This window comes from Entelurus aequoreus, linkage group LG18 (assembly GCF_033978785.1).
Source record: "Entelurus aequoreus isolate RoL-2023_Sb linkage group LG18, RoL_Eaeq_v1.1, whole genome shotgun sequence".
Taxonomy (NCBI): Eukaryota; Metazoa; Chordata; class Actinopteri; order Syngnathiformes; family Syngnathidae; genus Entelurus; species Entelurus aequoreus.
The window spans coordinates 12,803,876-12,828,667 of record NC_084748.1 but is presented as its reverse complement, the minus strand read 5'-3'; the positions used below and the strand labels follow the sequence as shown (position 1 = coordinate 12,828,667).

The window sequence follows — 24,792 nt, the reverse complement described above, 5'->3', positions numbered from 1 at the left end:
ATGTACATACGTAGTGTGATTCCTATATTTGGACATTTTTAATCATTCACTTAAAAAAAAAAAAAGTATAGTTAGACTACGTCGTACTTTTGTAAATTGTAATATTGTACATTAATTTTCAAGAACACATGTAACTGTCTTTAACTGTAATTTAGTTCTCATGCTAATTGTCAAGTCTATTTTCCATTATTGGGTATATTGTGCTGTAAGGGTCGCTTTTTATTTCTGCCAATAATTTAAAAACATTTTACTTTAAAAAATATTTTTTTAATTCATGTTTAATTTATTTATGTAAACAAAGTATTTTACGTAATAGTTTTGGTGCTGCACCTGCCCTTGAAGAATCCACATTCCTTGATGTGACCAAACACCTCTGACACCTTTCATGACTCACTAAAGGACAGCTAATAGCACGCTCTATAACTACTTTTAAAAAACATGAAACTCTTGACTTTGACCTTTTTCTTAGGCCACGCCCCCTTCGCCGTGTGCAGCACACAGCTGGAATGTGAGACCATAAAAGCATAAAAGACAAAAGCGAAGGGGGGCGGGGCGGACTGCTCTAATATTGTGTTTCTAGCTTTGATGCCGGTGGAAATGAAGATGGAGGAAGTGGAGGAAAGAGTGAAATTAACTAAGATAATTAATGTGAGCTGCTTCCTTTTACGGGCTTGAGCCAGGAGCGAGGCCTGTGTGTGTGTGTGTGTGTGTGTGTGTGTGTGTGTGTGTGAGAGTGTGTGTGTGTTGCAACACACATGACTCACAATGTAAAGCTTCAGATTGCATGATGATGTTGAAAGAAGTCACAATTGGGACTGGAATGGAAAATCACACTTAAAAAGGGAGATTCATTCATTTCCTCACTCTGGTCACATGACCTGCAGCAGCACATTCTTCCTCGCCATGTGACTCACCCCGATATCTCCTTATATGGACGTCATCCAAAGAAACTCTTAAAGGGTCGGCTGCTGTATGTGTGTGTGTGTGTGTGTGTGTAGCAGGACAAATCTCGTCCGCAGAAGCCAATGCCCTGATGGGCCTGTTCACCTTTCACCTTTGTGTGTGTCTTAAGCGTGCGTGCGACTTCCTGCGTGTGTGGCGGTGGAGCGTCTCAAAGAAAAGGGCCACTTCCTGCCCCGCTGTGTTGTCTCCTTATTAGGAACACAGCGAGCCAGGGAGAATTCCTCCTGGTGCTTTATGGCCATCGTCCGGTTGCCCTGATGAGGGGTGTCCAAGCTTTTCCCACCCCAAAAACATTATATAGATTTTTTTTTTTTTTTTAACATTCCGGGGCCCCTTCAAGTTCGGTCCCTGACACCCGCAAGGGTCTCGCTCATAAAAATGTAAAAAAATAAGTCATATTTTATTTATTTTTTTAATTCAAAGCTTAAATCTCTAGATCAACTTCAGGTCTGTCGATATAAAGTTAATTTATTTAATGTTTAGTGCCTTTTTGTCAAAACCCTGTTTTTTTCTGGCAATATGTTCCCCCCTAAACAATTTCAAAGTGGAATATTTGATGTGATGTAATTGGAACCTGTAAGTCTATATTTCATAACATTAATTTTAATTCTTTTTTTTTTTTGAGAAAGGGCCACACTCATAAATGTGTTAAAAATAAATCATACCTTTTGTTTTTTTACTTTCAATTCTCTAAATCACAAGATCAACTCCAAATCTATCTGTAGATTATAAAAGTTTTTATTATTGTTTGATGTTTTTGTTTGTTTTATACCCTTTTTATCAAAGACAACTATTGTCTTTCATGTGGCAAACACAGAATATCCAATATTGTAATTTTAAAATGTTTTTTATTTACTTTGAAACGAGTCGGTTTATTAAAATAACATTTTCTTTAATATTTTAGAAAAGGAAATACTTATTTAAAAATATGATTCATATTGTATGTTAATACATAAATCATAATTATTTGTATTAACATTTTTTTAAATATTTACTTTGAAATTAGTTTATTTATTTATTCATTAGGTTATTAAAATATAATTTTACTAGGTTGAAAAAAAATGTATATATTTTTAATGGGAATATTAAAAGCTTAATGAAGTATTTAAATGACATTTTATTATTTTATTTTTTTTTAAAAACAAGTCAAACAAGATTTTATTTAAAAATAGAATACACATATAGATGTGCTTTAATGTCGATATAATTAAATGTTTAGTAAAAATATTTAATTATATCAACATTAAAGCACATCTATATGTGTATTCTATTTTTAAATAAAATCTTGTTTTAACATTTGCCTTGAAACAAGTTGAACTGCATGCTGTTAAAATTCCATTATTTTAGTAGGTCCAAAAAACTATCAATTAAATACTTTAAAAAGTCAATAGTTATTAAAAAATATGATGCATGTTTTACAGAAATCATAATTATTTGTAATATCGTTTTTAAAATATTTGCCTTGAAATAAGTTGAATAGTTCTCAACTGTTTGCTGTTAAAAATAAATTTTTAGTAGGTATAAAAAACTAAATTACATATTTTTTTAAAAGAAGATACTTATTTAAAAATATGATTCATATTGTATGGTAATACATAAATCATAATTAATTATTTGTATTAAAAAAATTAAATATTTACTTTGAAATTAGTTGGTTTAATAAAATATAATTTTAGTAGGTAGAAATTAATTATTTAAAAAAAATCAAAGATATGTGAATAGTAAAAGTTTTATGAAGTATTTAAATTACATTTTATTTTGTACATTTTTCTTTATTAAAAATAAGTGAAACAATTTTAATTAAAAAATAGAATACACATATAAATGTACTTTGATACAGATATAAATAAAAAAAATTAAACATTTGCCTTGAAATGAGTTGGAATGGTTGTAAACTATGCTGTTAAAATTCCATTATTTTAGTAGGTCCAAAAAATATAAATTAAATACTTTTATTAAAGTAAATAGTTATTAAAAAATATGATGCATGTTCTACAGAAATCATATTTATTTGATGTATCGTTTTTAAAATATTTGCTTTGAAATAAGTTGGACAGTTTGCTGTTAAAAATACATTTTAGCAGGTATAAAACCTATAGATTACATACTTTAAAAAAAGGAAAATACTTATTTAAAAATATGATTCATATTTTATGGTAATACGTAAATCATAATTAATCATTTTTATTAAAAAATAATCATATTTGCTTTGAAATTAGTTGGTTTAATGAAATATAATTTCAGTAGGTAGAAATTAATTATTTAAAAAATATATAAAAAATAGTAAAAGTTTAATGAAGTATTTAAATCACATTTTATTTTGTACATTTTTCTTTATTAAAAATAAGTGAAACAATTTTAATTATAAAATAGAACACACATATAAATGTTCTTTGATACAGATACAAATAAAAACAATTAAACATTTGCCTTGAAATTAGTTGAATTGTTGTAAACTGCCAACTGTTAAAATTCCATTATTTTAGTCGGTCCAAAAAATTATCAATTAAATACTTTTTTTTAAGTAAATAGTTATTTAAAAATATGATGCATTTTCTACAAAAATCATAATTATTTGTACTATCGTTTTTAAAATATTTGCCTTTCAATAAGTTGGATAGTTCTCAACTGTTTGCTGTTGAAAATACATTTTAATAGGTATAAAAACCTAGAGATTAAATATTTTAAAAAAGGAAATACTTTAAAAAATATATGATTTATATTGTATGGTAATACATAAAACTGAATGAATTATTTGTATTAAAATGTACTTTAAAATTAGTTGGTTTATTAAAAATATCATTTTAGTAGGTATAAAATAACTTTATTTAAAAAAGAATTTAAAAATATAAAAGCTAATAGCTTAATCAAGTATCTAAATAATATTTTTTGTAAAATGTTTTAAATTAAAAATAAACACTATCGTTTTTAAAATATTTGCCTTGAAAAAAGTTGGTCAACTGTTTGCTGTTAAAAATATATTTTAGTAGGTATAAAAACCTATAGATTAAATATTTTAAAAAAGGAAATACTTAAAAAAATATATGATTCATATTGTATGTTAATCCATAAAACGGAATTAATTATTTTGTTTAAATGTTTAAATATTTACTTTGAAATTAGTAGGTTTATTAAAATATAATTTTAGTAGGTAGAAAATAATATTTGAAAATAATTTAAAAATATAAAAGCTAAACGCTTAATGAAGTATTTAAATGACATTTTTTGTACATTTTTATAAATTAAAAATAAGCACTATCGTTTTTAAAAATATTTGCCTTGAAAAAACTTGGTCAACTGTTAAAAAATACACTTTAGTAGGTATAAAAAAACCTCTAGATTAAATATTTTTAAAATGAAATATTTATTTAAAAATATGATTCAAATTGTACATTAATACAGAAATCATAATCAATTATTTGTACTAAACATTTTTAAATATTTACTTTGAAATTAGTTGGTTTATTTTGGTTTTCATTTTCCTGAGGGAACTCTCCTGAAGGAATCAATAAAGTACTATCTATTGAAATATAATTTTAGTAGGTAGAAAATAATCATATTTTAAAATAATAATAAAAAAATATAAAAGCTAAAAGCTTAATGAAGTATTTAAATGACATTTTTGTACATTTTTAAAATCAAAAATAAGTACTATCGTTTTTAAAATATTCGCCTTGAAAAAGTTGTTTTTAAAAAGGTATAAAAAACTATAGATTGAATATTTAACATTTTTTACATATTTACTTTGAAATGAGTTTTAGTAGGTATATATATATATAAAACAATATTTTTTAAAACATAAATAAAGAATTGGTGTGAAGTAATTGAAGCCTTGAATAGGTCAATAATTCATGACATTGACTTTGATTCAATATTATTTTTCGGCTTTAAAGAAAACAGCCTACAAGGCAGCTTAACTGTTTGCTCTTTTTTATTCCGCTCTTTTATGTTGTTTTTGTGTTTTAAATAGTATTTGTAGAACGTAGTTAAAAAAAAAAGGCTATGGGCTGCAAATGGCCCCCGGGGCCACACTTTGGACACCCTGCCCTAAACACAACTCATCGCCCCCTCAAGGCAACTCATCATGGCGGGGCAGGTATCACACCGACAGGTATTTCAGGTGTGTCACAATCAATATTTGCATCAATTCCATTTTGACGTCACACTTCAATCGCCACAATGTGTGTGTGACTTTCAGGTAACACCCAAGCAGCCTCCCTTTTCCGGCCTTCCTCCCGGCCTCGTGCACTCAAGTGGACAAGTGTAACAAGTGATGAGTGAAGAGATTTAGAAGTGTTTTCTGTAAACATACCACAGTGTTAACTGCAGCATGGCTGTCACTTTAAGTGTGTGTGTGTTTCTTTATGGCTGCTGGGTGTCAGTGACCCTAAAGGCCATTCACTGTTAGCACACTGAAGTCAGCAATAAATAAACAAATCCATTTAAAAAAAAACATGCTTGAATGAGCACAAATAACAACATTAAGTTGTAAAAAGGCGCCACATAAAAGGCTGCAAGGAGATCATTTTTTGTGCAAAGTTTATAGTTGCCATGTTGTTTGCGCCACGATAAGCAGGATCCCATAATGGCCACGCCCCCTGAGCTGCGGGGAACCAATCAGCGGCCACCGTGAAGAAAGTTTTCCTTATATGGAGAGGGGCTGCAGCTCGAGCGTACTTAAAAATCAGAAGCTCGGCGTCGCAGTCACGTTCAGACTCTCGCTGCGCTACTTCATCACGCTCACCTGACACCGGTAAGAAAGCCGCTAAACTGATATTTTCTGTCATTATTTTAACTACATTTCTTCTCGTGAAAGCTAATATGACAAATTTTAAAAAAAAGTAACTCGTTTGCTGCTGTGCTAATTTAGCAGTAGCCGTTAGTCAAAGGTAGGTGTCCGTGGCGTTCGCCTGACGATAAAAGAAACGTGTTGTCTTTTGTGATGCCCTCTTTTACACGCACTCTTCGCTGTCTTTGTGACCGTCACCCCTCACCCGCGCACCGCCTTTATTACACCATCGCCTCCGCCGGTTTGTCCAAGCTCGGCCAAAGCAGACGGATTAGACGGATTATACACCTGGCATCTTGGAAGACTACTACTACTATTAAAACCCTTACTGCTTTACTGGAATTAGTTGGATTTAGTTGTCCCTTTTTATTTTATTTAAAAAGAAAATTAGATCTAGTTGTCTATTTTATTTAAAAATACAATTGAATTGCTTATCTTTTTAAAAGGTGGGTGATGATGGTGGAAAGGGAGTGGTCCTCATTTTGACGCCTCATTGGCATACAAGGGGGTGGCTTCATAGCACCCAGTCTCACTTTTGCCTTATATGGTCATGGCCGGACCCTGGGAGCCTCTTTGCGCTTGTCTCTTCGCCATTGCGACACCCAGCGTCCGGTCCGCGTCATGGCAAGACAGACAGCTGTCTTGTCATGATTGGAGCCTTGAATAGGTCAATTATTCTAAACATTGACTTTGACTCAATATTATTTTTCAGCAATGACAGCTTTAAAGAAAAAATAACAGCCTACAAGACAGCTTAATTATTAAACAATGCAACGTTGTCTGCTCTTTTCCGCTATTTTATGTTTTATTGTCAATGTGTCGCAGCTGCTACTCCGCCTGTACTCACCACATCTTCACTTTTGTTTGCAGAAAATGGAAGACGAAATTGCCGCCCTCGTCGTGGACAATGGATCCGGTATGTGCAAAGCTGGCTTTGCGGGAGACGACGCGCCACGTGCCGTCTTTCCCTCCATCGTGGGACGTCCCAGACATCAGGTATAAGTTGTGACAATGGCAAAAATAATTCATCATGATTATTAAAACTTTAAAGTTCAGTACCTTTTTCAAGTGGCTGTCTACAGCAGTGTTTTTCAACCACTGTGCCGCGGCACACTAGTGTGCTGTTAGATAGTCTGGTGTGCCATGGGAGATTATGTAATTTCACCTATTTGGGGTAAAAATATTTTTTGCAACAAGTAATTATAAACTACAAATGTGTCTGTGCTGTCTAGAGCTCGGCAGAGTAACAATGTAATATTCTTCCATTTTAGTAAGTGGCAGCCGGTAGCTAATTGCTTTGTAGATGTCGGAACATGGTTTGTCGTGATCACAACATGCAGATGACAGCGGGAGGCAGCGTGCAGGTGAAAAGGTATCTAATGTTAAAACCGAAAATACAAAAGGTGAGAGCCCCTAAGAAAAGGCATTGAAGCTTGAAACTGAACTGGCTACAAGGTAAACAAAAACACAATGCTGGACGACAGCAAAGACTTACTGTGGAGCAAAGACAAAGTACATCCGAACATGACATGACAATAACAATGTGCCCACTAGAAGGAAGACAATAACTAAAACACTACACACAGGAAAACACATAAAAACTCGAAATAAATCACGGTGTGATGTGACAGGTGGTGACAGTACACCTACTTTGAGACAAGAGCTATATTGATGCATGCTTGGTTATGGTTTAAAGTCATATCCAGCAATTGCAACAACGACTTTTTACTGTCAATATCGGCTACTGAGTTTCATTTTTTAAATTATTTCCGCTGGTGTGCCTCCGGATTTTTTCAATGAAAAAAATGTGCCTTGGCTCAAAAGGTTGAAAAACACTGGTCTACAGGACATTTGAGTTCTTTTTTCAAGCGTCTAACCACCTTTTTCAATTCTCTTCCAGGGTGTGATGGTCGGCATGGGCCAGAAGGACAGCTATGTCGGTGACGAGGCGCAGAGCAAGAGGGGAATCCTGACCCTCAAGTACCCCATCGAGCACGGCATCGTCACCAACTGGGACGACATGGAGAAGATCTGGCACCACACCTTCTACAATGAGCTGAGAGTGGCCCCCGAGGAGCACCCAGTCCTGCTCACAGAGGCCCCCCTCAACCCCAAGGCCAACAGGGAGAAGATGACCCAGGTAAGGCTGATCTCTGAAGTAACCCTCCTCTTCAATCTTCTCTTCGCTCAGTCCATTTCCTCCTTGAACTTCCAGGTTTCCTTTTCTCCTGAGCTCTTGTATCATCTCCGCTGGTACTTCACGTTTATGTCTGTTCTGCAGCATGATCATGCATATTACAGATTGGGCTTTTATGTTCGACTCCTAACATGGCTGGTTGCTGCATGATGCAACATTAAAGGCCCTTTCAAAGATTCTAACGCGTGTTCTCTATGATGACTAACCGCCTTGCCTCCCTTCACGTGATCAAAGTCTGACCCGGTTTGTTTCGTCACAGATTATGTTTGAGACCTTCAACACCCCCGCCATGTACGTGGCCATCCAGGCCGTGCTGTCCCTGTACGCCTCCGGTCGTACCACCGGCATCGTCATGGACTCCGGCGACGGCGTCACCCACACCGTGCCCATCTACGAGGGCTACGCGCTGCCCCACGCCATCCTCAGGTTGGACCTGGCCGGCAGGGACCTCACGGACTACCTCATGAAGATCCTGACTGAGCGAGGCTACAGCTTCACCACCACAGGTGAGCATAAACTAGCTTTGGTTCTTGAAATAAAAGTTTGAACACCCGAGAAAAAATAAATGTCTTTGTTGTCGCAGCCGAGCGTGAGATCGTGCGTGACATCAAAGAGAAGCTTTGCTACGTCGCACTGGACTTTGAGCAGGAAATGGGCACCGCTGCCTCCTCCTCCTCCTTGGAGAAGAGCTACGAGCTGCCTGACGGTCAGGTCATCACTATTGGCAATGAGAGGTTCCGTTGCCCTGAGGCCCTCTTCCAGCCTTCATTCCTCGGTAAGGCCATCCCCCTTGGATTATGTCTGCCTCCTTCTTTAAAAGAATGTGTTCCTTAATACATTTCTACTTCCTCCTCCGCAGGAATGGAGTCTTGCGGCATCCACGAGACCACGTTCAACAGCATCATGAAGTGCGACGTGGACATCCGTAAGGACCTGTACGCCAACACGGTCCTGTCTGGCGGCACCACCATGTACCCTGGCATCGCTGATCGTATGCAGAAGGAAATCACTTCCCTGGCTCCCACCACCATGAAGATCAAGGTAAAAATCTTGACATCTACTGCCCCACACTGGCCAACTCAAGCAACGTTACTAAAATGTAATTTTTTTTTTGCAGATCATCGCTCCCCCTGAGAGGAAATACTCCGTATGGATCGGAGGCTCCATCCTGGCTTCCCTGTCCACCTTCCAGCAAATGTGGATCAGCAAGCAAGAGTATGACGAGTCCGGCCCCAGCATTGTCCACAGGAAGTGCTTCTAAAGAGACTGTCGGAGCCCCCATTCCTCCCCCCCCCCCACCCCTCTCGAACACACTGCTACCAAACAAGTGGCTCTGCGTACAAGCCTCCCAACAACACTGTATGCTGAGCCTGCAACACCTCATCCTTTTCTTTCCCTCATCACAATGGCTATGGCATCATGCCCCCTGATGGGGAGGGGAGCTCTGCTGGAAGCACAGAGCGTCCCTTTGCGGTGTGAATGTGAGGAACATGATGCCCATTGTCGTGTTTGTCATTCCAAAAAATGTCTTGTTTGTTCACCTTATTTGCCTCTATGAAGGTTTAACCGCTGCTGGGCCCCCCTCTGCCCGACAGACATGTAGTATTGCTTAATATGTAAGTTATAATCTGAATTTGTTTTGTTTTTGTACTTTCAGCCTTAATATTTGGTCCAGTTTTATTTTTATTTTTTTCAAGATGCAAAAAAAAATTGACCTTGTGAATGGTGGTGTTTATGAAGGTTTGTGTATGGAGCAACATGCCTCCGGTTCCACAAAAACCAATAAAGCGCACATGGCTGAGATGTCTGACTTGACTTGTCTTGATTTGAAGAGCTGAAATTTTGTTCTTGGTATGCTGCATTTTACAAATCAATATATTTTTATTCAGGTAAGTGTTGGCCCTGTGATGAGGTGGTGACTTGTCCAGGGTGTACCCTGCCTTCTGCCCGAATGCAGCTGAGATAGGCTACAGCGACCCCAAAAGGGACAAGCGGTAGAAATGGATGGATAGATGCTAGAGGCTAAATTGTCTAAAAATAAAAATTTGGAATGCTACAAAGGAACAAGCGGTAGAAATGGATAGATGCTAGAGGCTAAATTGTCTAAAAATAAAAATTTGGAATGCTACAGCGACCCCAAAAGGGACAAGCGGTAGAAATTGATGGATAGATGCTAGAGGCTAAATTGTCTAAAAATAAAAATTTGGAATGCTGTTGTAGCGCAACGCCATATTTTTTTTTCTAGGTAAGCCATTGGTTATGTTCTGATGAAGCTGTACAATTGTGTTTTGACTATAGTTTGTAAATGTATATTATAAAAGGTTTATAAGATACTATATTACAACCCGGAAGTGAATGCAACAAGCCCTTAACGATTAACGCGTAAGAAGCCGTCCCTAAGTACCTCAGCATTACCGAACAAGATAAATTAGAATGATTCCAATGTATAATAGTAGCATTGCGTCATCTTATATTTTAAGAATTCCAAATGAGAATACTATTAAAGCCGTAAAGCCGTCGGATGCCTTTTGGTGTTACAAACCGGAAGTGAGAGCGACAACCGTTCCGGGACCGGAAGTTTGTGCAACCCCAAAGTGTGTCCGTGCTGCAAGAGTTGAAGCTGGAAACATGTCTCGCCGGTGGGTGATGAAAACCTGACAAACGTCGTTGACGCGCGGCGCTGACATCTCCGACGTCGAAGGAAGGACACAAGTTACCAGGTAGATATCGCCAACAATTTAGAATATACTGCATTTAGCTTGTTAAAGGCTTTATAGGTAATACTGGAATGTGTCTTACTGCTATTGCTAGCCTTACTTGTTTGAGCGTATATAATATCTTTAATAAATGGCGTCTTGAGGCAACTATACGGTCAAACTTTCTAAACGTTATAGGTTGTTAAAATGACATGTTCATTATTAGTATTAATGGTAATGGCTAATGTCAGCATTTACATGTTTGCATTAACGTGGTTAAAGATACAGTAAGTGTAAAATAAATAGAGCTTATATCTGTTTGAACGACAGTCAAAATATACACAAAATTGGCCAATATCTCAGAAACTCTCCTCGGTGTGATGATGCTTGCCTTATAAAAGCATCCAATGCACACTCTTGTCTTAGGTGAGGACCACATGATGGCATCGGTGGGAATGTCGGACTTGTCCGACGAGATCCTGCTCTGCATCCTCCGCCACGTGCCCGTGTGCGACCTACTGACCAACGTGGCGCCCACCTGCCAAAGGCTGCAGACGCTGTGCAGGGACAAGACCCTGCTGGCGCACGTCAGCCTGTCCGAGGAGTATACGGTACCGCTGTCTTTTATGTCACCGCGCCACAACCCAACGTAACACTTTCAAATCTCTCGCCAGATGGACGACCAGGCGGTCCGCCGCACGTTGAGGCAGCTGTCCAATCACGTGCAGTCGCTCAGCCTCAACGGCGTCTACTGGCTGAGCGGCAGCGTCATGGACTCGGTGGCGCGCTGCAAGGCGGTGACACACCTGGACGTCAGCGGCTGCCGCCTCACCTCCCTGCGCCTCTCCCGCCTCCTCTCCTCCCTCGCGCTGCTGCGATCGCTCGCCTTCGACGTGCAGCCGGGCTTCGACGCCAGCAAGCTGAGCTCCGAGGCGGTGGATCGACTCAGCTGTCTGTCGGAGCTGCGGCAGACGCTGCTGACGCCGAGCTACGGCGTGGTGCCGTGCTGCGCGCAGCTACGCAAGTGAGCACGACCCACACATCACAATCTGAGTGTGGATTTTGTTAGGCAACGCCCTCCCTAGAACCTTAGTAAGCATTCCATTTGATCCACTTTGGAGTTGGAAAGTATGCAGAAAAATCATGACAGAAAACAATGGAATAATCTATTCCAGGGTCAAACTGTGGTCTTGATAGAATCTTAATGACAGTCACGAGTCACATTTTAACATTCTGTATTTCCAAGTGTAAAAAGAAGTGAAGCAGTGTTAATAGTAGGATACCGAATTTGGTACTTTTTTAGGCGTAAAATCATGTAAAATTAGAGATGTCCGATAATGGCTTTTTTGCCGATATTCCGATATTGTCCAACTCTTATTTACCGATTCCGATATAAACCGATACCAATATATACAGCTGTGGGATTAACACATTATTATGCCTAATTTTGTTGTGATGCCCCGCTGGATGCATTAAACAATGTAACAAGGTTTATTAAGGTTTAGTGGCGCTCTGTACTTCTCCCTACGTCCGTGTACACAGCTGCGTTTTAAAAAGTCATAAATTTTACTTCTTTAAAACCGATACCGATAATTTCTGATATTACATTTTAAAGCATTTATCGGCCGATAATATCGGACTGCCGATATTATCGGCCGATAAATACTTACGTACCCCCTGTTGCATATGACGTCACGCAGCACTCAAGGCGGACTGAGCCAAACTCCCTATAAGTAATGTTGCAATTTTCAACACCAACAAAGCAAGTACACTTGGTAGAAAAAAACGCTTGAATGTAAAGTAAGGCTCCACTTTTCCAAAAATGCACTAGCTTGATGCTAATTTACATTGGATTTGCCATAGACAGGCCACTATTAGCATTACGGATTTTACATGGCGATTTCAACATCTCCAAATTTGGTAATGAAAACTACAACTAAGATGAATGTTACAGTTAAAAAAACCTAGTGTGTAATAAGTACAATATTTAGAGTATAAACTAGAGATGTCCGATAATGGCTTTTTCGCCGATATCCGATATGGTCCAACTCTTAATTACCGATTCCGATATATACAGTCGTGGAATTAACAAATTATTATGCCTAATTTTGTTGAGATACCCCGCTGGATGCATTTAACAATGCAACAAGGTTTTCCAAAATAAATCAACTCAAGTTATGGAAAAAAAATGCCAACATGGCACTGCCATGTTTATTATTGAAGTCACAAAGTGCATTCTTTTTTTTAACATGCCTCAAAACAGCAGCTTGGGATTTGGGACATGCTCTCCCTGAGAGAGCATGAGGAGGTTGAGGTGGGCAGGTTTTTAGGGGGGTGTACACTACCGTACAAAAGTTTGGGGTCACATTGAAATGTCCTTATTTTTGAAGATAACTTTAAACTAGTCTTAACTTTAAAGAAATACACTCTATACATTGCTAATGTGGTAAATGACTATTGTAGCTGCAAATGTCTGGTTTTTGGTGCAATATCTACATAAGTGTATAGATGCCCATTTCCAGTGTTCTAATGGTACAATGTGTTTGCTCATTGGCTCAGAAGGCTAATTGATGATTAGAAAACCCTTGTGCAATCATGTTCACACATCTGAAAACAGTTTAGCTCGTTACAGAAGCTACAAAACGGACCTTCCTTTGAGCAGATTGAGTTTCTGGAGCATCACATTTGTGGGGTCAATTAAACGCTCAAAATGGCCAGAAAAAGAGAACTTTCATCTGAAACTCGACAGTCTATTCTTGTTCTTAGAAATGAAGGCTATTCCACAAATTTGTTTGGTTGACCTCAAACTTTTGAACGATAGTGTATATTGTAGCGTGCCGGAAGAGTTAGTGCTGCAAGGGGTTCTGGGTATTTGTTTTGTTGTGTTTATGTTGTGTTACGGTGCGGATGTTCTCCCGAAATGTGTTTGTCATTCTTGTTTGGTGTGGGTTCACAGTGTGGCGCATATTTGTAACAGTGTTAAAGTTGTTTATACGTCCACCCTCAGTGTGACCTGTATGGTCGTTGACCAAGTATGCCTTGCATTCACTTGTGTGTGTGAAAAGCCATAGATATTATGTGATTGGGCCGGCACGCAAAGGCAGTGCCTTTAAAGTTTACTGGCGCAATGTACTTCTCCCTATGTCCGTGTACCACTCCGTACAGCGGCGTTTTAAAAAGTCATACATTTAACTTTTTCAACCGATACCGATCATTTTTGATATTACATTTTAAAGCATTTATCGGCCGATAAATTATAGTATAAACACTTTGTAGGGCGCAACATAACACATTTAGCTTCCTGGAAAAAGCTACTTCCACAACACACCATAGATAGCCTATACAGTACTGCCATCTAATGTCTTGGAAGTGCAACTGCATTGCAAATTAGATTGAAACATAATAAGAAAACAAGATATAACAGCTTAAATCAGGGGTGTTAAAATGTTTTGCCCCAGGGGCCACATTGGGCTAAAAAAGTTTGTGAGGGCCGAAAGGAATTTTTGTTGGTAATGTGTGATTAAGTTTGTTGAATTTTTGTGCTAGTTGATTTTCTTTTTTGCACCATGACTAGGGAAGGTTGTTTGCATTGGGTCATACAAGTTAATGCTGCGTTTGGTTTCATTCAATGAATGATAATTGGTAATAGGCCCGAACGACTCATGTTGTTCACAAAATTTACTTTTTAAATTGAATTGAAATCTCCCTGCTGTCAGATTCCGTATCAAACTCGCAACGTCCCACGGGCCAAATTGGAGACGCCGTTTGAACACCGCTGTGTTTGTGTGCGCCAGGCTGATGCTGCAGTTCGACATCTCCGGCATCACCAGGGAGGGTTTTGGCGTCAGCTGCCACCTTATGGTGGGTCAGAGCAGCGTGCCGCATTACAAGCAACTGGAGGAGTTCACTGCCAGACTGGCTCCTGGAGAGGTTAGTGTGGTTTTTTTTGGAGCCAGAAATGTTGGGAAACGATAGTTCCCTCAAACTGGCCTGGCAGGATTCATTGTCTCAGTAGTTTTGTTTTGTGTGTGGCACAGTGAGTCACAAAACTCAAGTCGAAAGTAGGGCTGGGCGATAAAACGATACCAATATATATCGCGATCGACACGTAATCGATAATGATTAAAAAATGTGTTCAATAAGGGAAGAACGCGGAAGTTGTGAAGCAAGGCTGGTTGGGGTTCGGGAAATGACCCCTAAAGTGTAATCATTTGTTACTTATCCCATTTCGGACATTTCCCGCAAGTTTCATCAAACTCCGCCCCTAACGTTTTGAGCTATGTTGCTAACTAACTAACCGACAAATCCCAGTGAAAACATAACCTCCTGGCGGAGGTAATTTTATGGAAGGAAGAATGAAATAGCCAAGTCCTGCGTCGTGTTGTTTTTCTGCAAGAGGGTTTACTCTTTTGCGGAATTAAATAAGAGAGAGTGAACCCTCTTGTCAGTCAGCCACTCTTTTGTCTCTGTGGGTGGAGGCGGGCCATCTAGCATACTTGTAACGTAATAGAAATGATTCGGATCACCCTCAAAATGCAATCACTTTTTTATCCAATTTCGGACCTTTACCTGAAAGTTTCATCAAAACCCACCCGTAAATTTTTGAGCTACGTTGCTAACTAACAAAAAAAAAACAGGTGAAGCGCAGCAAGTGCATAACCTCCTGGCAGAGGTAATTAACGGAAGGATATATGACATAATTATCTGTTGCTTCCAAACAGGCTGCAAGAGGGTTTACAGAGTGAACCCTTTTGTCAGTCAGCCAATGATTTGTCTCTGCGGGTGGAGGCGGGGACTCTAGCGTACATTCAACATAATAGGAATGATCCGTATCACCCCCAAAATGTAATCTCTTGTTACTTATCCCATTTTTGGCATTTCCTGAAAGTTTCATCACAATCCACGTGTAACTTTTGGACTTTTGTCTCTGCGGTTGGAGGCGGGGCCTGTAACATACTTGTAACGTAAACGTAAGGTAACGTAATAGAAATGATTGGAATAACCCCCAGAATGTAATCACCTGTTACTTATCCCATTTCAGACCTTTCCTGAAAGTTTAATCACAATCCGCGCTTAACTTTTTGGCTTTTCTCTCTGTGGGTGGAGGCGGGGCCTCTAGCATACTTGTAACGTAAACGCAAGGTAACGTAATAGAAATGATTGAGATCACCCCCAAAATTTAATCACTTGTTACTAACCCCATTTCGGACATTTCCTGAAAGTTTAATCACATTCCGCGCTTAACTTTTTGGCTTTTGTCTCAAGCATACTTGTAACGTAAACGTAAGGTAACGTAATAGAAATGACCCCTGAAGTGTAATCATTTGTTGCTCATCCCATTTCGGACATTTCCTGAAAGTTTCATCAAAATCTTCTCATTATTTTTGACTATCTATAAACTGAGGGAACCCTCTTGTTAGTCATCTATTTTCTTTATTTCTGTGGGTGGAGGCAGTCCCTCGAGCATACTTGCAACGTCATAGAAATTATTCGGATCACCCCCAAAATGTAATCACTTGTTACTTATCCCATTTTGCACATTTCCTGAAAGTTTCAACACAATCCGCGCCTAACTTTTTGGCTTTTCTCTCTGTGGGTGGAGGCGGGGCCTGTAGCTTACTTGTAACGTAAACGCAAGGTAACCTAATAGAAATGATCGGAATAACCCCCAGAATGTAATCACTTGTTACTTATCCCATTTCAGACCTTTCCTGAAAGTTTAATCACAATCCGCGTTTAACATTTTGGCTTTTGTCTTTGCGGGTGGAGGCGGGGCCTCAAGCATACTTGTAACGTAAACGCAAGGTAACGTAATAGAAATGATTGGGATCACCCCCAAAATTGAATTACTTGTTACTAACCCCATTTCAGAAATTTCCTGAAAGTTTAATCACAATCCGCGCTTGACTTTTTGGCTTTTGTCTCTGCGGGTGGAGGCGGGGCCTCAAGCATACTTGTAACGTAAACGTAAGGTAACTTAATAGAAATGACCCCTGAAGTGTAATCATTTGTTGCTCATCCCATTTCGGACATTTCCTGAAAGTTTCATCAAAATCTTCCCATTATTTTTGACTATCTATAAACTGAGGGAACCCTCTTGTTAGTCATCCACTATCTTTCTCTCTGTGGGTGGAGGCGGGGCTGCAAGCATACACACAAAATGATACAGCGAATACAGAACCTCCTGGCGGAGGTAATACCATTTGCACATGTCCTCAGGTGAACCAGACGCTGCTCCTGCTCTACTTGGCTGTCTTCAGCGTGCACGTTCCGGAGCGTCTCCGGGTCTTCCTGGTGTCCATCCCCGGGCCCAACCCGGCCCACTGGTCCGCCGCCGCCTCTCTGGCCCAGAGTCTGGGTCGTCACGGCGACCTGGAGGCCCTGCAGCTCCCCCGCTCCTGGCTGGACCCGCTCTCCCTGAAGCGGGCCCTGGAGGGCAACAGTCCCAAGCACCTTAGCTTCAGCCGCTGCCTGGCCCTGTGGCCGCAGGTGTTCCAGTCCCTGCTGGAGGGCGGCGTCCGAGACGCCTCGCGGCTGCTCAGCCTCAACCTCAGCGGGATCAACAACGTCCCGTACTCGGAGTGCCGCGGCGCCGAGGACCAGCTGCTCCCCGGCACCATGGGCCGGCTGGCGTCGAGCTGCTGCAACCTGCAACACCTGAACCTGATGCACACGCACTACCACCACGAGCACGCGCCCGCAGCGGCGCCTCAGACGCACCTGTGCGCCAGCTTGGCTCAGCTCAAGTGCCTGCGCTCGCTCACTCTGCCCGCCTGCGCCTTGTCGGACGGCCTCAAGGCGCACCATGGCGCCGCACCGAACGCGTCTCCGTCTCTGCTGCTGCGGGGCTTGAAGAAGCTTCCGCGCGTGGGCGTCCAGAACTACAAAGTGGACTCCGAGCCGCTCCTCCTGGGCGACGGCACCTCGGGACTCGCCCAGCTCTCGGCCGGCTGCCTCTCCTTGGAGACCTTAGAGCTCATCGGGCCCGGCTTCGTCTCGGCGCTACCTCGTCTGGAGCCGTGCAGCCGGGCCAGCGTGGAGCCCCGTGGCATGTGCGCGTGGGCCCGGGGAGTCGGCGACCACCACCTGGCGGCGCTGGGAGGCTTACCCCGATTGCGCCGGCTGACTCTGGCCGGGCTCCCTGGCGTCATGGCGGGCACGGGCCTGGTGCGGCTCGCCTCGCAGTGCAGAAACCTGCAGGTGTTGTCGCTCGCCAACATCGGCTCGCTTAAAATAATGAACTACACCGCCGCCCTGCTGGACGCACTGAGACAGTGCTCGCAGCTACGAGAACTCAGGTAACGTAAGCCTCTTTTTTTTCGTGACTGACCACAGCTGGGAAGATATAGTTGTTGTTCTTTTAGATACTGTACACTTAAAGCACTTATAGAAGACGAGATGAAGCAGTATTATCTGCTCACAGATGCCACCTGGTGGTTGTTTGGGCACACTGCAGCCAGTCCTGGATCCTCCTTAATGCTTCAGTCATATCCAGGATTCTCACAAGAAGGAGGCAAAAAATACAACTTCACCTACTAATTGTGAATGGACAATACTAACACTATTTGTGTATGTGAAGGGATAGGCAGATTATATGTACATAATGTGTGTATATGACTGGACAAACAGATAACCACATTTTTGTGTGAATGGACTGACACGTTTTGTGTGTGATTATGTGTGTCTGTGAAGTGACTGACTTGTGTTTATATTTGGTGTGAATTTGAATGAACAGACACCTTCTTAAAGTATGTGTGTACGTGAGTGGATAAACGGGTTGTGTGTGTGATTATGTGTGTCTAATTGTTTAAATGATGTGTGTATGTGAAAGGACAGACAGGTATGTACATTATCTTTATGTATGAATGGACAAACAAATGTTATTTTTTTGTGTGAATGGACACACAGGTTATGTGTGTGATTGTTTGTGAATGAATAGACATCACTGTATGTGACTGGACAAACATGTTTACATTATGTGTGTGTGTGCAAGGACCGGCATATATGTACAATTTGTGTATATTGATGGACAAACAGATAACCAAATTTTTTGTGTGAATGGACTGACACGTTATGTGTGTGATAATGTGTGTCTGTGAAGTGACTGACTTATGTTTATATTTGGTGTGCATGTAATTGAACAAACGCCTTCTTACGGTATGTGTGTATGTGAGTGGATAAACAGGTTGTGTGTGTGATCATGTTTCTGAGAATGGCTAGACATTGTTTAAATGATGTGTGTATGTGAACGGATAAACATGTTTAGATTATGCGTGTATGAAAAGGACAGACCGATATGTACATTGCGTGTGTATGAACGGACAAACAGATATGTATTTTAGTGTGAATGAACAACAGGTTGTCTGTGTGACTGTGTGTGTCGAATGAATGTACATCATTTACATTATGTGTGTATGTGAAAGGACATGCCTATGTGTACATTATGTGTGTATGAATGGATGTCCACGTCTTTTCTGTGAATGGACAGACACGTTATATATGTGTGTGTCTGTAAAGGGACTTACTTGTGTTTATAATGTGTGTGCATGTGAATAGACAGACACCTTGTTACAGTAAGTGTGTATATATTATATGTGTGTGTGTATATACTGTATGTCAGGTTCAAACACTGATGACATCTATTAAACGAGACAAGAAGCAAGGAATTAAACAGAGACAGAATTAAATTTGGTTCAATTTGAGGAGAAACGTCTGGACAATGTACCCTTGCACAGTGTATTAAACGAGACAAGAAGCAAGGAATTAAACAGAGACAGAATTAAATTTGGCTCAATTTGAGGAGAAACGTCTGGACACTGTACCCTTGCACAGTGTCTCAACACGCTCTGGCGAAAGATTGTACGCCACCTCTTTTATTTGGACTTTCCCTGATTACATGGCAACAGCTGTTTCTAAGGGACGTGGGTCGTAAACAGCCATCGCCTTTGGTTACAGAACAGTTCAAAAGAAAAGGTCGTAAACAGTTCCCAGAAAAGGTCGTAAAACAGTTCAAAGAAGCGGTGCCTGGAGGGGAGTCTGGTCCTGCTTCCTCTTCGCTTTTGTAGTAATATCTTTCTGTTGATTACAATACATGAAGGAAACAGAACACCTTCATGTTGCTTCCCATCCTACACAGTGGAGTTTTACAAGCCTTTTGATTGGTAGGATTAAAGGCAGCTTTTGTCCTCTCGCCGGGAACTCAATGTAACACAAAGTTTTGTGATAACTTAGATACAATTATTCTAACTATATATATATATATTTATATATATACATATATTTTATGTAGCATTAGCAGGCTAACTTTTTCAGCTAAATTACATATGCAATTGAACATATGTTGATATGTCCAATTCCATCAAGTGTTTTCATGGTGGTGTGTTGTGGATTTGTGGCCTTGGTGGAGGTCTCTGGCTCTTCTGCTTATGTCTGATCAAATGTTCTGGATGTGTTCAGGTTAGAGCAGCCATATTTTGCTGCCAACTCGTCCTTCTTCGACGCTCTCTCTTGCTGCTCCCGCCTGCAACGCTTCTGCCTCATCTCGCGCAACGGCTCTTTCGACTCGCCGGCCGCCGAGGCGTTCATGGAGCGCTGCGGCCACGTGGTCACGTGCCACATGTTCACGGGCGGCACTCTGGTGGCGTGTTGCAACCTGCGGAAAGCCCTCCACGACAGGTGAGAATCGGCGGGGCGTCACCCGAGAACACGCCTGTGTTCACCAGTGTGTTTGGGTCTCTTAGGTTTTCATCGGAGCGCCCGGGTCTGTCCGTGGTCATTTATCCACTCCAGCACGAAGACCTGCCTTCCATCATCAGGCAAATCCCGCTTACGCTGCTGGATCGCACCACTTTGTTCCAGAGTCACGTGGCCCAGCCACCGCGTTTATCACCATGGTGACGTTCGTGTGATCGGTGCTGCTGACAGTTGTTTACGGTTAAAACCACTAATATTTCTTTGACCTCCATGCGAGGCGTTATCAGTTCATGATGTTTGCTTCAACAACTGTTCCATTTCAATTTTGGCATTGTGGTCAAAATTTCACTTGTAACTCATTCATAAGTGCCAAAAGAAAAATGTATTGTATTAGATTTTCAATTCCAATAAATATTTTATAAACAAATGACTTTTTTTGTAGGCTCCAGCACCCCCCGCGACCCCGAAAGGGACAGTCGGTAGAAAATGGATGGATGGACTTTTTTGTTATTACGATACAGTAAACCAGGTGAGTCCAAACCATTCCAGCGGGGGCCACAGAAATAAAAATTGAAGGATCCAAGGGCTACTTTGATACATTTTGTACATTAAAACCCATATAATACAGGTCCTTCAGCATATGCTAAACCAGGGGTGTCCAAAATGCAACCCGCGGGCCAAGTGTGGCCTGCCAGCCTTTTAAATTTGGCCCGTGAGATATCATGAGTTGAACAAAACATCACACCACAGAGTGCCTCCAAATTAATCTTTAAATATCAGGCAGTCCCTGAACGCTACATCATTGCTGCCATTTTGTGGACAATGTGAGTAAATCACATCAATGACCCTTGAAAGTACTTGGAAGTAATAGCACAGAATGTACTTATACGACACAATCCAAACAACCTTCCCTAGTCATGGTGCAAAAAAAAAAAGCAACTAACTTAAAAGGTCAACACACATGGTCACACATAACGTGCTCATTGAACATTGTGGATATTATGAAAAACATCCAAACACCATTTAAAAAATTCTAATTTACACCTAATTATATCCACGTTTGGTGCATTTTAGCTGCTTGATATTTCTGATGATTACAAAACTTTGAGGTTGTCACGGAAGTAAACAAGGTAGGAGTCAAACTTTCACATACTCTTAATATCCAATTATATATTCATTGTATTAATTATATATCCATCATATTAATATATGTACACACATATATATATACTATATATATATATATATATGTGTGTGTGTGTGTATATATATATTTATATATATACACACACACACATACATACACCAACATTTTTTAGCCCAATGCGGCCCCCAAGTCAAAAAGTTTGGACACCCGCGCGCTAAACTATCTGTACATCCATATCTTAGCTTTGTGGTATCAATAACAAAACATATTATACATAATTTTACCATAAGTGAAGCATTTTCAAGATGAACTAAAATTATCAATACTGATAGGTGATGTTCAAGAACAAACCAATGGTTTTGAACGTTCTTTTAGAATGATGAGAGCCGATCCGAATTTGTGAGACGTTAGTTTGGAAGACGTTTTTATGCACATGCAGATACAATGTCCGCCAACTAGAAACTGGAATAAAACAAATTAACTTAAAACTTTTTTCTTTTTTTTTCTTATTTATTATCATTAAATTTAATTGATGGTTTATAGTTTTGATGTAGGTCAATCGTACACACAGTATGTAGGGTAGTACAATTTCGTATTGACATTTTCATTACGCCCTAATTGTTATTCTAATTGTATTTACACTTTTATATACATACGTATATATACATGTTGTTCTTGTTAGTTATTTATGTATTTGTATCTGTATTATTAAAATGCTACAAAAGTATTCAGGTTAGGGAAAATTACAAATAATTATACCGCTGTCAAAGCTTGGGGACAGGGGACCGCCTCAATAAATATTTTCTTTCCTTCTTTTAGTTTATTTGGAACATGAACACACTTACAGCATAATACATCACACAATTTCATATCATTTCTCTTTACATCATGTCCGAAAAGGAGTAAGAAAAACCAAAGCTTATTTAATCCTACCTCTTTCCCACTTCAGAGCGTTTACAAATATATACATTCATTTACTGACCTTTTTATAGTAAAATTACATCCGTGAATGAGTAATACAACAGTTTTGTAATATGTAATTAATGAATTCAGTCATTATTAACATACTGAGATGATGAATATCTTATTTTCACTAAGGTTGAAAGTATTTCTCATAATTCTTCTTCTTTGTACTTCGTAAGCACTATTAATTTGAACAACCTCTTAAACTGGATCATATCAGTACAATGTTTAACTTCTTTACTTAATCCATTCCATAATTTAATTCCACATCCTGATATGCTAAAGGTTGTAAGTGTTGTACTAACATTTATTTACAGTAAAAACAACAAAAAAAATACAATTATTGCCAATATTTCAGAATATTTCTTACCAATACAGTAATATTAGGGATGTCCGATAATGGCTTTTTTGCCGATATCCGATACTCCGATATTGTCCAACTCTTAATTACCGATACCGATATTAACCGATACCGATATATACAGTCGTGGAATTAACACATTATTATGCCTAATTTGGACAACCAGGTATGGTGAAGATAAGGTCCTTTTTAAAAAAAATTAAAATAAATAAGATAAATAAATTAAAAACATTTTCTTGAATAAAAAAGAAAGTAAAACAATATAAAAACAGTTACATAGAAACTAGTAATTAATGAAAATTAGTAAAATTAACTGTTAAAGGTTAGTACTATTAGTGGACCAGCACCACGCACAATCATGTGTGCTTACGGACAGTATCCCTTGCAGACTGTGTTGATATATATTGATATATAATGTAGGAACCAGAATATTAATAACAGAAAGAAACAACCCTTTTGCATGAATGAGTGTAAATGGGGGAGGGAGGTTTTTTGGGTTGGTGCACTAATTGTAAGTGTATCTTGTGTTTTTTATGTTGATTTAATAAAAAAAACAAAAAAAACGATACCGATAATTTAAAAAAACGATACCGATAATTTCCGATATTACATTTTAAAGCCTGCGATGAGGTGGCGACTTGTCCAGGGTGTACCCCGCCTTCCGCCCGATTGTAGCTGAGATAGGCTCCAGTGCCCCCCGCGACCCCGAAGGGAATAAGCGGTAGAAAATGGATGGATGGACATTTTAAAGCATTTATCGGCCGAATATCGGACATCTCTAGTTGAAAGTATTTCTCATAATTCTTCTTCTTTGTACTTTGAAAGCACTATTCATTTGAACAACCTCTTAAACTGGATCATATCAGTGCAATGTTTACTTACTTCTTTACTTAATCCATGCCATAATTTAATTCCACATCCTGATATGCTAAAGGTTGTAAGTGTTGTACTAACATTTATTTACAGTAAAAACAAACAAAAAAATACAATTATTGCCAATATTTCAGAATATTTCTTACCAACACAGTAATATTTGTGCAAATTTAAAATTATACGGACCTACGTCTTATCGTCTAACGGTACCAGTAATTCAATCAATCAATCAATCAATGTTTATTTATATAGCCCTAAATCACAAGTGTCTCAAAGGGCTGTACAAGCCACAACGACATCCTCGGTACAGAGCCCACATACGGGCAAGGAAAAACTCACCCCAGTGGGACGTCGGTGAATGACTATGAGAAACCTTGGAGAGGACCGCATATGTGGGTAACCCCCCACCCCTCTAGGGGAGACCGAAAGCAACGGATGTCGAGTGGGTCTGACATAACATTGTGAAAGTCCAGTCCACAGTGGATCCAACACATCAGCGGGAGTCCAGTCCACAGCGGGGCCAACAGGAAACCATCCCGAGCGGAGACGGGTCAGCAGCGCAGAGATGTCCCCAACCGATGCACAGGCTAGTGGTCCACCCGGGGTCCCGGCTCTGGACAGCCAGCACTTCATCCATGGCCACCGGACCTATGCAACTCCCCCTCGCAAGGGACAGGGGAGAAGAGGAGAGAAGAAAAGAAACGGCAGATCAACTGGTCTAAAAAGGGGGGGTCTATTTAAAGGCTAGATTATACAAATGAGTTTTAAGATGGGACTTAAATGCTTCTACTGAGGTAGCATCTCTAACTGTTACCGGGAGGGCATTCCAGAGTACTGGAGCCCGAATAGAAAACGCTCTATAGCCCGCAGACTTTTTTTTGGCTCTGGGAATCACTAATAAGCCGGAGTTCTTTGAACGCAGATTTCTTGTCGGGACATATGGTACAATACAATCGGCGAGATAGGCTGGAGCTAAACCGTGTAGTATTTTATACGTAAGTAGTAAAACCTTAAAGTCGCATCTTAAGTGCACAGGAAGCCAGTGCAGGTGAGCCAGTATAGGCGTAATATGATCAAACTTTCTTGTTTTTGTCAAAAGCCTTGCAGCCG

The 24,792-nt window shown here is 39.9% G+C and overlaps 2 protein-coding genes across 2 annotated transcripts; both read left to right on the top strand.

The window, feature by feature from the left end:
* The first annotated feature begins 5,590 nt into the window (after positions 1–5,590).
* On the top strand, positions 5,591–9,752 carry LOC133633815 (actin, cytoplasmic 2). Its single transcript, XM_062026535.1, has 7 exons — positions 5,591–5,716; positions 6,623–6,748; positions 7,653–7,892; positions 8,209–8,455; positions 8,533–8,724; positions 8,809–8,990; positions 9,067–9,752. Exons 2-7 carry the CDS (start codon positions 6,626–6,628, stop codon positions 9,208–9,210), a joined length of 1,128 nt encoding a protein of 375 aa, XP_061882519.1. The 5' UTR covers positions 5,591–5,716; positions 6,623–6,625; the 3' UTR covers positions 9,211–9,752.
* Positions 9,753–10,496: 744 nt separating this feature from the next.
* Positions 10,497–20,759, top strand: LOC133633812 (F-box/LRR-repeat protein 18-like). The gene is made up of 7 exons (XM_062026531.1): positions 10,497–10,669; positions 11,072–11,256; positions 11,320–11,669; positions 14,440–14,575; positions 16,865–17,943; positions 20,102–20,320; positions 20,386–20,759. The coding sequence occupies exons 2-7, from the start codon at positions 11,083–11,085 to the stop codon at positions 20,540–20,542; spliced, it is 2,115 nt and encodes a 704-aa protein (XP_061882515.1). The 5' UTR covers positions 10,497–10,669; positions 11,072–11,082; the 3' UTR covers positions 20,543–20,759.
* The last annotated feature ends 4,033 nt before the right edge of the window (positions 20,760–24,792 follow it).